Source organism: Equus quagga, chromosome 5 (assembly GCF_021613505.1).
Source record: "Equus quagga isolate Etosha38 chromosome 5, UCLA_HA_Equagga_1.0, whole genome shotgun sequence".
NCBI classification, from domain to species: Eukaryota; Metazoa; Chordata; class Mammalia; order Perissodactyla; family Equidae; genus Equus; species Equus quagga.
In genome coordinates this window covers 14,161,198-14,174,544 of record NC_060271.1, presented here as the reverse complement: position 1 = coordinate 14,174,544, position 13,347 = coordinate 14,161,198, and the positions used below count along the sequence as shown (strand labels likewise).

Sequence of the window (13,347 nt, the reverse complement as noted above, 5' to 3'; positions counted from 1 at the left end):
AATCTGGTCATTTCACTCCCTGTCTTAAAACCCTTCAATGATCCTGGAACAGAAAAAAGACATTAGTTGAAACACTGGTGAAATTCAAATAAGATCTTTAGTTTAGTTAATAGCATACTACCCACGTTAATTTCCTGGTGCTGATCATTGTACTGTGATTATGTAAGACGTCAACATGAGGAAAGCTGGGTAAGAGATATACAGAAACTTTTCTGCAAATGTAAAATTAGTTCAAAAAGTTTGAGTTAATTGAAACAAACAGCCACCTCCCAGAGGTGCCTCACTGCTCTCAGGACAGTGTCCAAACTCCTTTATAAAGCTCCGGGGTCTGCCCAGGTTCCCCTCTTGGCCTCATCCTTCCCACTCTCCTGTTGGGCCAGGGGTTCAGCCCTCTTTGGCCTCTTGCCTTTTCACTCGCTCTTCCTTCTGCCTGGAAAGCGCCTCCCTCACTTCTCAGCTGGAGCTCCGCCTTGTTCCTCAGAACGTAAGCTTGCTGTTTCCTGAGGGGCCTTACCTGGGTCCCCACATTTGCATTAGGAACCCCTTCTGTGTGCTCCCATAGCACCCAATGTTCCTGCATTGTGATTGCCTCTGTCACCCCTGCTGGACCACAAACCCCTTAAGGGCACTGATGTTATCTACACAGAGGCCCTCGGTAAATATGTATTAGGTGGAAGAAAGGAAGCACTGGAGGAAAAGATCAGGGGACAGGACCACAGGTGACCTACTCTAGCCCTGACATCTGCCACTAGAAGCCCAGACATGCCCAGGCCCTGAAAATCAGTCATGATCGTGTCCCCAGCTTCCAAAGTGCTGAAGACTTTGGCCCCTTCCCCACCTCTTCTCCTTCCTAGTATCTTGATTTCAAGACCTGCTGTGCCAGGACACTGACTGGGACCTGAGCTCTCAGCAGTCTGGCCAGCCTGTCCTGCAAACCAAGGCATCTGGGGTGGTAGCAGTGGTGTTGGGCCCCCCCAGTCCTAGCCAATGATGCCCTGGAGAAGGGCCTAGCTATGCCTGGGGACTCTGGGAGGGGGGCTGCCCTCCCTAAGCCCAGTCCCACCTGGTAAATATTTCATCCTCAAGCTGCTCAGCTAATCCCTATTAATTTCAATACAGCCGCCTTGCCTGGCTCAGCTCCCAATGCATTATTTATCCCCTTTGTTTGTTTGTCGCTAACAGGTGGGCCCCAGCGGAGGCGCTGACTGGGGACAAGCCTACTCCATCACAGTGTGGTGTGAATTAATCATGAGGACTAATGGGAACCACCTCAGCCCGAGGCACTTCGCTAACCACCTCCCCTCAGTGCACTCCCCCCACCTACCCCGGCCCTGGCACCCAGGGGTGGGCCAGGGCCATTTCAATTTACCTCAATTCAAAACAACACATTTTATATACTATCTGCCCACATAAGTCAGACACTGTTTCGTTTTGGGGATACAAGCTGAACAAAACAGACATAAGTTTCTGCCCTCAGGGAACTTACAGTCTAGTGGGGAGAGAGGCATTAAACAACTTATTTTTTAATTACCACCAAGACAAATGCTATAAAGGGGAGGTGCAGCGTGCTATGAAGGAGCAGTGCACAGGGGAGGGGGACCCGACCAAGTCTAGGAGTCAGGGAAGGATTCCCTGGGGAAGCAAATTTGGAGCTGCACTGTGAAGGATGAGCAGGAGTTAATTAGGCAAAGGGGTGAGAATGGGGGGCTCCCAAGGCAAATAAAACCACATGGGAAGGCACTGAGGTGAGAGAAGGCATGGCAGGTTCCAGAATATGAGGGAGGGCACTGTGCCGGAAAGCAGAGGGCATGAGGAGAGCAGCTTGAGAAGGGGTAGGGGACCTCGCCTACACCAACAAGACCCAGCCTGGGGACGCTCTTCTCCCTAAACGACCAGCATTTGTCCTGGTGGCTTACCAAGGAGTCATCCTGAACACTCCGATACAAACACACACTCACAGCCCCTCTGCTAACTAGAGCAACATCTCATTTCTTGGCCTTGTGCTTGTGGCTCCTGAGAGGCGGTCAAGATCACCAATCCTCAGCTGCAAAGATCAGGAAACTCAGGTAAGCTCTTGGCCTGCAGGCTTGCAAGGGGCCTGTGTGGGCCTCTCAGTACCCTGAGGCCTAGGGCCATGGACCCTGCGGTGGGACCAGGCCTAGGGCTGGGAACACTGAGCCACCTCAGCCACAAGTGCTCACGTTGCCTCCCAGCAAGGAACATCCCTCACCTCTGAAAACCCAGGACTGGCCTGGCACCCAGAAGACTCAGCAAACATCCTCTGAATGAACAACTGAACAAAAGTGAACACCCCACCATCTCCCAGAGGGATCTCCTCCCAAGACACTCCCCTCAAAATTTTCCAGAGATTCAGAAAGAGAAGGGAGCTAGCTTGTACTCAGGGTTTTACAGTACTTGCAAATACATTATCTCCTTCACCTTCATAGTAAGCCTGAGAGGTAGGGGCCAACATCAACCCCATTTTTTTTTAAAGATTGGCACCTGGGCTAACAACTGTTGCCAATCTTTTTTTTTTTCTGCTTTATCTCCCCAACCCCCCCATACATAGTTGTATATCCTAGCTGCAGGTCCCTCTAGTTGTGGGATGTGGGACGCCACCTCAACGTGGCCTGATGAGCGGTGCCATGTCTGTGCCCAGGATCCGAACCTTGGGCTGCTGCAGCGGAGCGCGCGAACTTAACCACTCGGCCACAGAGCCAGCCCCCTCAACACCATTTTAAAGAGGAAGAAACAAGGCTCAGGATGGTGAATGACTTACTCAGGACCACACAACCTGGAAGTGATGAGCCTTAACTAGGAGGAGGTCCGTTTGGCTCCAGGCTTCTGGCTCCAGCATATCCATAGATCCACCCCCTCTGTGGGCATTTCCCCAGGGATCTCTCTTGGTGGTTCCAGGGACTCTAGCTCTCCATAACCATCTAAAAGGCACCTTGTTTATGAACCAAATGTAGCTCTGCCAGGGCAGAGGCCTCACTGTGCACATGGTCAGGGTTTGTAATTCTATTCAAAGTGGCCACTTTGAAAATCCATATGTCTCCAGGCTCCCCGTACATCATGGTGTCAAGTCCTGGAGCAGAGGCATCCATCAGCACCTCCCAACGCCATGGTCTGTGTGCCCACACGCCTGATCCCACCGCGTGCCTGTCCTGGGCTCCCGGCTGCTGTGGCGGCACTTTCTCACCCTGTGCAAAGGCTCACGCTTGGCCCAGCCTTACCCTTGCCTCAGACTGGTCTGGCTGCCGCGTCTCTCCACCCTCATCCCAAACGCCTCCTCTGCCCTACCGGGTCTCTGCTCTCTTGGAGCTAGGCAGCCAGCACGGAGGCAGCCTCGATAACTCGCTAACGTGCTGCCCATGCTGTTCTTAAAAATTTATGACTGTGCAACATGAAAAATCCGGCTGAGGAGCCGTCATTAGCGGCGCTGCCTCCCTCCCCCACCAGAGCCGCCCTCGTAAATTGAGATTTATGGCTGCAGCAAGCGGGGCGGGGGCGTGTGCAGGCGGTGAGGATGTTGTAGGGGAGACAGGGAGAGACCGATGAGGCAGCGGTGGGGCCAGGGGCTCCCCCCTGCGGCAGCTCCAGTTTATCACAGTCTGCAGTGATACCTACTAAGAGGAAGGTCAGGCCTGGGGTGTCAGCATCGCACGTGGATTCCGCTTAGCGGTGGGACTGGAGGGGGAGGGGCCTATCCTATGCCAATTACTGGATCCTTTAGATGTAGGGCCAACCAGATCTTGAGGTCCACGTGCCAAGCAAAGGTCTCTTAGTAGGAGGATTTGGGGAGGGAGAAGGTTGGACCTAGGGAGGAGCCATCATCCTTGCTGGGGTCATAAGGCCTGGGTCCCCAGAGTCAGCTTCTCCAACTAGAAGCATCTAGATGGGGCTGTGATTGTGGTAAGGCAAACAGAGAATGGGGGAGGCAGCAGAGGGAGGGAGGATGTCAGGCACCTCACCTTCTCTCTCCTTTTTCTGGTAGGAAGAGCCGATGGAGAGGATATTAGAGGCAGGAGTGCAAGTACTGGACTGGTCCCATAGCCTCCCCCCAGAGAGGCCAGGCTGGGGCTGAAGAGGAGGTGATCCCACAAGTCTGCCTCCCTCCTGCAGGCCCTGCCTATTACCTCCCCTCCGCCTCCTCCCCTGCTCACTTAGCCCTGTCAGCCAGGCCATTATGAAATTGGGGTTTCATTTACAGACTAATTAAACATTACAGCTTGTTCACAATTACAACGCGGGGATGAGGGAGTAACTAATTACGGAAGAAATGAGCTAACATTTATCTCTGCTCCCACACTCCCTCTCCCCACTGCCCCCCCCCCCAATCTGGCTTCCTCCCACTCTCTGGTCAGTACCAGCTCTCTAGGCTTATTTCCTAGGGTGGGGGACTGGAGGGGCCCGGTTCCCACTCACCCTGGACACAAGATCCGACTGCTGTTCCCAGCTACTCTGGGGGAGGGGCTGCGCTCCCAGGGCCCTGCCACAGGAGACAGTCAGGGCTTTTGTGCAAGACCCTGTGGGTGTGACTCAAGTAGGGGACCCTGTGATGGTAAGCGTGGCCGTGACGTCTGGGGTGCGGGTGTGGGGGGGTGTTCTGGTGTGTGAATGTGACGGTACTGTGGGGCTGTGTGGCTCTATGTATCTTTATCTTGTGGGGCAAGGTTTTGGTGTGACTGCTGCAGACAACTATTTGTGTGATGGGGTATAAGCGTGAATGAACCATGCTCTCATCCCCAAACCCCAGGACAGACTAGAAAAGAACTAGGTGGTTGCAGGAGGTGATGCTCAAAGCAGGCCTGGAACGTGGCCCAGGCAGCCCTGTGCCCAAATCCCCACTGGGCGGCCCCATTCACTTCTGCATGCGAAGTAAGAGAGGCAGCAGGGTTACCCTGCTGTGGGGCTCAGCCCATCCCTGCCCTCAGGCTGGCCTTGGCTTCTGGCCAGATGACCCCCTGGGGCCCAAGGAGCCTCCTGGGGGTCTGGGGTGCCCCCTGTTGGCAAGAGTCTTGGGGTCTGCCTGGCCTGCCACAGAGTTTAATAATAGTAACAGTGAGAGTAAGCGTTTCCATCCTTCCTGCCTTTGGGCAGAAGAAGAAAGGAAAGAGGAGGGAGAGGAGGGAGTGGAGGGAGCGGGCTGAAGGGAGGCTTTGAGGCCTCAGAACTCACATCAAACGGCCGGATCTGGGCCTAATTGTCTGACCCCTGCCCCTGCCTTCAATCAGCTCTGCGGCTCCCCGCCCGCCCCTTGCCTAACTAGCAGCCATGTTCTCCTCATTAGGACAAGTTCCCCTTGCACACGTGTCCCCGGACATGTCCCCAGCCCTCCCAGCTCCCAACCCTGCCTGGTGGGAGGGTACAGCAGGGACCCAGTTTTGGAGGGGCCCCTGAGACAGCTATACCCTCAGCCACCACAGCTGGCTGGCCTAAGCTGCTCAGCCCCTCTCTCTGAGCTGCAGGGGCCTGGATGCCACGTGCCGTGACATATCCCTGGGCGGGCTCAGCTGCTGGGTGCATTCTGTCCTCTGTGTGTCCTTCTTGCTACAGCCCAATTGTCTCAGACACACAGCTCCTGAGGGCGGGATGCGTTTGAATCCTGTCCCCTTCAGTCTGGTTCAGCCTGGCAGGGGATCTCGTCTGGGTCAGGGTCTGTGTTTAGAGGCTAGGAGCTGAAGGAACTTGCCTGCCTACTGTACAAGGATGGTTCCCTTAAATGGATCCAGGCGTGGTGATGTGTGATGTCTGAGGCTGGTGGCAGGGCAGTGAGGAGGTAGAGCTTGGTGGTTAAGAGCTCTGACCCTAGACAGATGTGTGCTTACATTGTGGCTCTCCCACCTCCTTGCTCTGCAGTCTTGGGTGAATAACAACCTTCTGGAGCCTCAGTTGCCTCACTAGAGGTGACAGCCCCTATCCCACAGTGTTTGGAAATTCATTGAGATAACAAAGTCTTCCATACTACATCTGGCACTCAGCAAATGTTGTGGAAGGATACTGGTATTGATGGAGGATTCAGAGCAGACCAAACGAATTCCTCTCTCCTAGGCCACAGGCCTTATTTTGCCCAGCTGGGGTCTGGGCCCTGGTCAATAGTGTCAAGGACAGGAGGAGCTGTGGGGAAGGGTCTAGAGCCCTGCAGAAGACAAAGAGCAGCTCCCAGGGGACCCAGCTAGTACCAGGGGCAGAAGCACCTATGCTGGATGTCACACAGCAGCTTCAGGTTGGAGGGGCAGGGGCCCAGTTTAAGGACTGTGGTGACATTAGGTCAGATGAAGTAGGTCAATAGGGCTGGTCCATGAGGTATGGATTGTCCCATGAGTACTGTGGGCCTGGGAGGAGGGGATGCTGTGAACACCACTGGAGTGAAGGCTGTCTGGGCTGCTCTAGCTATCCTCAGGGTACCAGACCTGTACAGGACTGGGGGAGGGGCTGGACTGGTCTGGGCCCTGACATTGTCTCTCACCTTAAACCAGTGGTAATGACTTGCAAATATTGATGAAAACGCAAACTACAAAGATTGTGTTTTTCGGGGAGTGAAGGTGGGGAGAGGGGATAAGGAGGAAAATAAACTGAAATGAAGTCCAGTTATCTCCCATCTGTGGCTGCTCCTAATCCCCCAGCCCTAAGGAATCCAATGCAGCCCCTTATCTGCCCTGTCAATCACTCCATCACCGCCCAGTGCTTGGTGGGCACTGCACGCCCTCACATACACTCAAGCACATGCTCACACATGCACACACACGCACACACTCACTCCATCGACTCTTGCTCCAACACTCCCGCCCACCCCCAGCCCATTACTCCTGAGTAGAAGCAGCCAGCACGCAGGTCCTGCCAGATGGATGCAATTTGCATAATATCAGCAGCGGAGGCTGCAAGATCACCAGGGGTCAGGGCGCTGACATCCCCGCACAGTCTATCTGCAAGTGCTAATTTGGCCGGCATTGATCTGTCTTTCTGATTTCTTTGTCATTTACGTCTGCGATGGTTTGACAGGAGATACAGAGAGAGACAAGGGGAGGCCAGGCCGGCCTGGGGCTAGGAAGGTAGGGAAACAAAGATTGTACTTCCCAGGACATCACACACACACAACACACACATACATACACCAGAACCTTCCTCCATCCACCCATCAGTTCACTTGTCCATCCATCTATCCATTTTTTCCATCTATGGTTGCTACTAAAGACTAGAGCCTGGTGTCTGACAAGGACCAATTCCTCAGATGACTCTGGGGCTCCAAGGGTGCCAGCTTAGGGAGGAAGGAGTGAGCACCCCTCTCCCTGAGCACTATCCAGGCAGGCCACTGGAGGCTGCCAATGCCTGGAGACATGGCCCTCCATCCCCCCTTCTCTTCAGTTTCTCTGGGCCACACCAGAAAGAAGTGGACAGGAGTCGGCAAGGAGGGTAGTGCTGGGGAAGCAGGCACTCCAGCTGTCTCTGCCCCCTCCCCATAAGACAGCTGAGCTGACTCCTCCCCTCCCAGCCCTGAAGATAGCTGAAGTGGGGGTTGGGGGTGAGGTACCTCACTGCATCTCTGGGACAGCCAGAGAGAAGACTATTAGGTTTGCAGGGGCCTCATATCAATACTTCACCAGCCTCAGGTCATCTGAAGCCCAGACACTGGGCTCTTACTGATTGTGAAGCCTTCTACCTGAGCCAGAAAGTCCTGTATCAGATCAGATCTAAATGCTACCCACTGAACCCTCAGCCAGAGTCCCCACATTCTTCCCTGCCTTGAGAGAAGGGGTCACCATAGGGATGGGGGCACTGCTGGGATAGGAGTTATCATGGAGAAGGGAGGGATAGAGATCACAACTCTTAGAAGAAAGACCCATGTCAGAGAAGTAGACATGGTCACTTGGTCAGAGGAGGCAGAGGGCTTGAGCCTCCCAGGGGTGAAAGCCCCTCCCCCCGCCACAGTGGCGCTGTCTTGGCCCCCCTCCTTTCCCTTGCCGATGGATGGTAGCAAGAGCAGGGTGATCAGAAGGAACTTCCTGCTGGGCAAGAGGGGGGCTGGCGTTTGGTGTGTGCTAATCCCAGGCCTGAGGTCTTCAGAGGGACCTGGGAACTTCAAGGAGGGGAAGGCAAAGCTGTACTGGAGACGAGCTCATTAGCCAGCACCCCCACCCCCCCACGAGGAGGAGGGCGGGCGGCCCAGGGAGCGTGGCAGCAGAGGCGGCAGAGAAAAGGCTGTCACTGTCCTTTCTTCCTTTTGGTACAAGCATCTCCCTGAGCCGACGATTCTCCCGCAGTGACACCTCTCACGGGCGCTAATGAGATCCGTGTCACAGAGCTAATGCGCTCTGACTGGACTCCTGATAGACACCCCACTCCTTCAGGGGACACCACAGGCCAGTACTGCCCCCCTGGGGCCAGGCCCCTACCTGCCACCTGCCAGCCCAGCTCTCTAGCCAAACCATGCTGGGCAACAAGCTCCTGAGAGAACCTTCTTGGTGTCTGGCCATCCTGCTTTACCATGAGCCTCAGAGGGACCCTCCTCAGTCCCTGAGCAGAGGCGCTAAGCAACCAGGGCAGCACCACCCAGCTGGGCATCAGAGAAGGTTCCAGTTATTCTCCCAGCTAGCTGAAACCAGCAGTGTGTGGGGCCTCCACGTCCCAACAACAGGTGAGATTTTACTGACATTTCTTGTGGGGATTTCAAAAGAGAAAGAAGGGAAGGAGGCCCAGGTCCTGCCCTTAGAGAGGTCAAGAAGGTAGGGCCTGATCACTACCCCCAACAAATTATCATCAGGGCCCAAGGCTGTATTCCGTACACTGGTGCTGGGAGGACCAGCCGAGATTGCCAGAGGAGGTGGCCCCTGGAAGACAGGCAGGATTTTCCTGGGCCAGGAGGTGGAGAGCAAACTGGAACCAGAGTAAGAACTGTTGGGTCAGGAGGTCAGAAGGCAGTAGTTGTAGGGCCCTGGCTCTGAGGGTGACTGTGGCACGGGTGAAGCGGTGGCAATGCCTCCTTTCCTTTCTTCCTCAGTTGCTGCTAGCGAAGCTTTGTCAAGGCCTGCACATTTCACATGACACGGAGGGAAGCGAGGGATGTGAGCTTGTTTTCTTCCTCGTCGCCTCTGTTGGGAGCACAAAGCCTGGCACCACAAAGATGCTTCCTAGTTCAGCACCATGCTAAGAACACAGGCTTTGTGCTTGGAAGAACCTGGGTTTGAATCCTGGCTCCTCAATTCAACTGGCTGTGTGACCTCAGGCAAATCACTTAACTGAGCCTCAGCTTCCTGATCTGTAAAATGGGAATGATGATGCCTGCCTGCATAAGATTGGTGTGAAAATTAAATTAGTTATTATAAAATGCCCCCAGATAATGTGAGTATCTTGCTGACCCTTTGCTGAAATCAAAGGAGGACCACACGGCACTCAGCAGTCCCCTGTGGAGGCTGCCCTGCCTCGGGAGCTGCCCGAGCCCACTGCAGCAGCCATGGGCCCAGCAGTTCTACAAACATGCAGTCTCTCCTCACCCACAATCTGCTCCACGCCACCCTGTTCACCAGGCTCCCAAGGAGGAAGCCAAATCCACTCCCCCAAGAGGAGGCGTCCCTCCCCTCAGTAAGGGGCCACGCTGACAGCCATCAACAGCCCCTTTCTGCCCAGAGCGTCGTCCCTGAGCCCTACCTCTCCCTCGGTCCCCAGGACCAAGCCGTCATGCCTTCCTGATGATTGTACCTGTGAGCTCCGAGGGGGCAAGGCACTGTGTCATCTTTGCCAATACATTTCTAGCACCTACCACAGTTCCTGACACATAGTAGGTGCAAGGTAAACATTCACTGAACAAGTCCCTGCCTCCACTCCCACGGCCACTGCTGGCTCCGAATTAACCATTACCTCCCACCTACCTCACTGTATCCCTGCTGTGGCCACCCTTTCTGCAGTTTCTCCTCATAGTTCTCCCTGTACGAACTCTCAGACTGCTCTGACTGAAGCCCAACTCTGACCAGGTCACTCCTCTACCCCAACACTCCCACGGCTCCCCTCCAAACTCAAAGATCAGCCATGCACATCCATGCCAGAGAGCCCTCTCCCTGCTACAGCCCCTGTCAGCCCCACCAGCATGCCTGCCCCCTTACTCTCTCAGCAACTCCAGCATACCAGTGCTCAGCAGGAGGCCCTGCCAGGTAGGCCCAACAGGTTCCCCCTACCACACATACCTTAGAAAAGAGGCTCAGGAGATCCCTCTAGGGCCTACGGTAATTAGTGACTTGCACACTGCCCCCCATGGTATTGTGGGAGAACCAAGCAGATCCTGGAGATGGCTAAGTGGTGGGATCTGCAGAACCCTTACCCGGCATCACCAATGCCGCCTCACCCCCCACTAAGATACATACCACTCCCCACTCCAGGCTGGCAGCTCCTCACACAGTTAATTAGCACCATGTCACTGAGGACCAGCCTGAGTGGCCAGTGACGGGAGCTGACCCTTGACCCCAGGGCTGGGAAACAGTCCACATCAAACTCTTACAGCGCGACCCTTTTAGCACGCACAGTAACTCGGGGCACCGCCAGCTGAAGCTCATTAAAGCTGTCTCTTTGGCACGAGGGCCATTAACCTCACTGCTCAAAACCCACACCTCCCCTCCCTGCCTCTCCCAGCCCAATTAATGCCCTGCATCCTCCCTCCCTTCCACACACCCTCACCCACCCCTCAGAGCCAGCCAGGAGCTGGCAGGGCAGCCCTCTGCATTCCAAGATAAAAAGACTAGGTGCCAGGAACCCCCAGTGCCCTGGGGAGGATCTGCTGTTGGCAGGGCAGCAGAGGAGGGAGCTCCCTGAGCACCCACTGGGTGCCAGGCACTGCACAAGCCTCTTACACAGGTGACTTCACTGAATCTTCCCAACAGCCCGGAGAGGTGGGTAGCATTGTCCCTTGTCTAAAGTCACAGGGCTCTGGGTGGTAAAGCCAGAACTTCTGGCTCCACAGCCCTTACAACATTGTCACTCAGCCTTGGACTGTCACCTGGGGCCCACCTAGATGGAAGAACCTTCATCTCTGAAGGAGAGAACACCTCAGGGGTCCTAACCCAGAGTCAACCTGGGTGAACAGACAAGATGGGCATCACTGAATCCCAGGAAGCAGCAAAGAGTGGGAAGCAGGGACCCCTTCCTCTCACAAGCACCCCCTGGGACAGACACACAGAAGCAGGGCACCCAACTCAACGTTGTGCAGCGTGCTTTAAGCCAGTTCCACTGGATCCTCCCACCAGCTGGACTCAATTTCTGGCAGCTCCTCCTTCCCAGGGCCAGTGCAAGTCTTCTCACTGGTTCTCGGGTCCCTCCCTTTCCCATCTCTCTTTCGTTGATTTTACTCATTCACTCACCCAGACCACTTCTTGAGCACCTGCTTAGAACTAGTCTGTGCTGAACAAATGGCCTCACTGATTCTGAATCACAGCTCTGACCATGTTGTTCTCACTCACAAACTTCCTCTGTCACCCCCTTTAACCTGGCTTTTGAGGCCTGCTTATTTCCCCATTTACTTTCTAGCTGTTCTATAACCCAAATGTCCCACTCCAGTCCCAGGAAACTACTTGTAGATGTCTGAACTTGTCCTCTACATGCTGGGCTTCCTCATGCCCTTGTGCTTTTGTACACACAGTCCCCTTAGGTAGAAACCCTTCCCCCATTTTTCTGCCTGGCAAACTCCTATTTATCCTTCAAGGATGCCCTGACTCAAGTGTCCTCTTCTCTAGGAAACTTCCCGCTGACCTCTCAGGCATATGACTTTGCTAGGCTTGGGGTCTCCTCTAGGTTGGATGGAACAGCTCCTATGGGAGGTAACTGCAGTTGCTATGGCCCACTGACCACTTCCTCTTTTCCCCTGGACCTCAGGAGAGCCTTGGGGTGTCCCAACAAGAACAACGTGGGGCATCCCTGAAGTCGGTGAAATGTAAATGAAGAAGGAGAAGCTACCTTGGCAACTGAAGACAGGGGAAACCTCCCTTGGGGCAGCCCAAGTGTTTCTATAATGGCCCTTAGTACCCCTGGTGGCAACTGCCAGTCTCCCTCTCCTCCCAGGATGTGAGCTCCCTGAGGACAGGAACTTCCACTCAGTATGCCTAGCACCCACTGGGCACCAGTGATGTCTATGGAAAGGATGAGGGGCTAGTCTGTAGCAGGTGACTGGATCATTTTGGTGTATCTTGCCAGCCCCCTCTCCCCATACCTCCCGAAAGGTACACAGGTTACAACAATGCCATAGGGCCACTCAGAAATACCCCTGCTCCTCTCTACTTAGAACAAAGCCTATGCCTGTCAAGTACCCTGCTTGAAAGCATTTGCAGGCACACGTGTGCATACGCACACAAATAAGATATACAGAAACAAGCAGATACGCTTTCTGATGGATACACATACAGGCTGATGGTTGCTTCTATATACAGACACGTGACCTCAGGAAAATGTACACAGATATACTGTTACACAAAGGCATCATTCAAATAGATATACACATACATGGACACGTATATATTCTTAGATGGACACACAGAGACATTCAGCTGAAGGTGTCAGACACACACACACTCAGACAGACACATATCCATACTGATATATCAGAAGCTAGCCAAGCCTCCAATGCCTAGAACCACAGCCACTCCAGCTTCCTCCTAAGCAGGAATCCCCCTGAGGGTGCACCCCAGCTGGTACCCCAAGTGGCCCCTCCCAAGCCAGGCACCACTCACTGGAGGCTGCTGCTCCTGCGAGGGAGTCAATACCCTGTGGACGGAGCCATCGGTCAGAAGGACCCCGACTAATTAAAAGCTGGTGAGGTTTAAATAATTCATCTCCTTAACTCCCATTGATCGCCCAGTTTAGTGGCCACAGACTTGAAACAATATTAAACAGCCTTCTCCAGCTCTGTGGGGAGTGGGTAAGCTGAAATGTGCCCCCACCTCTGAGGACATCACCCACCAGAGTTGCAGCCGGGGGTGGGGGTACCTTGGCCTGAATCCAAGGCCACTTGTGACCCACCCAAAGCCCAGACCCAAGCTTCCTCCTAAATGTTGTTCTGAGAGATCTTTTCCAATGGTCTGGTTCCACTCTCCCCTCACTCCACTCCCCTTCCCCACTCCCCCCAGCTATGGAGAGTGCCCTGTTAGAGCACTGCATGAGCCACAGAACCCCTCTGTATGCCAGGGGACTGGGGCATGCGGGCAAGGGACTAACCAAGCTGCCAAGGGGATATGTGGAGGGACTGACCAATGCCGCTGTGGGGCCGGCCTATGTGTTGCAGGCTGAGGCCCTTGTTCATGTCTAGAAGTCCATTCTTGGGCCAGCAGCCCATGGCGAAGCTGTAAGCCTGGAAGACAGGAGGCAAGA

General features: G+C 54.5%; 1 protein-coding gene across 5 annotated transcripts in view; it reads right to left on the bottom strand.

Moving 5' to 3' along the window:
- Nucleotides 1-13,347, bottom strand: part of ERI3 (ERI1 exoribonuclease family member 3) — a 126,971-nt gene that overhangs the window by 12,356 nt on the left and 101,268 nt on the right. For 2 of the 5 annotated variants that reach the window (XM_046661093.1, XM_046661089.1), the window contains one exon: nucleotides 13,195-13,327. The exons of 1 other annotated variant lie outside the window; for it this stretch is intronic. In XM_046661093.1, coding sequence (XP_046517049.1) covers nucleotides 13,195-13,327 — 133 coding nt within the window. The remainder of the gene's footprint in view (nucleotides 1-13,194; nucleotides 13,328-13,347) is intronic. 2 more of the 5 variants (XM_046661091.1, XM_046661090.1) reach the window with 1 other exon arrangement.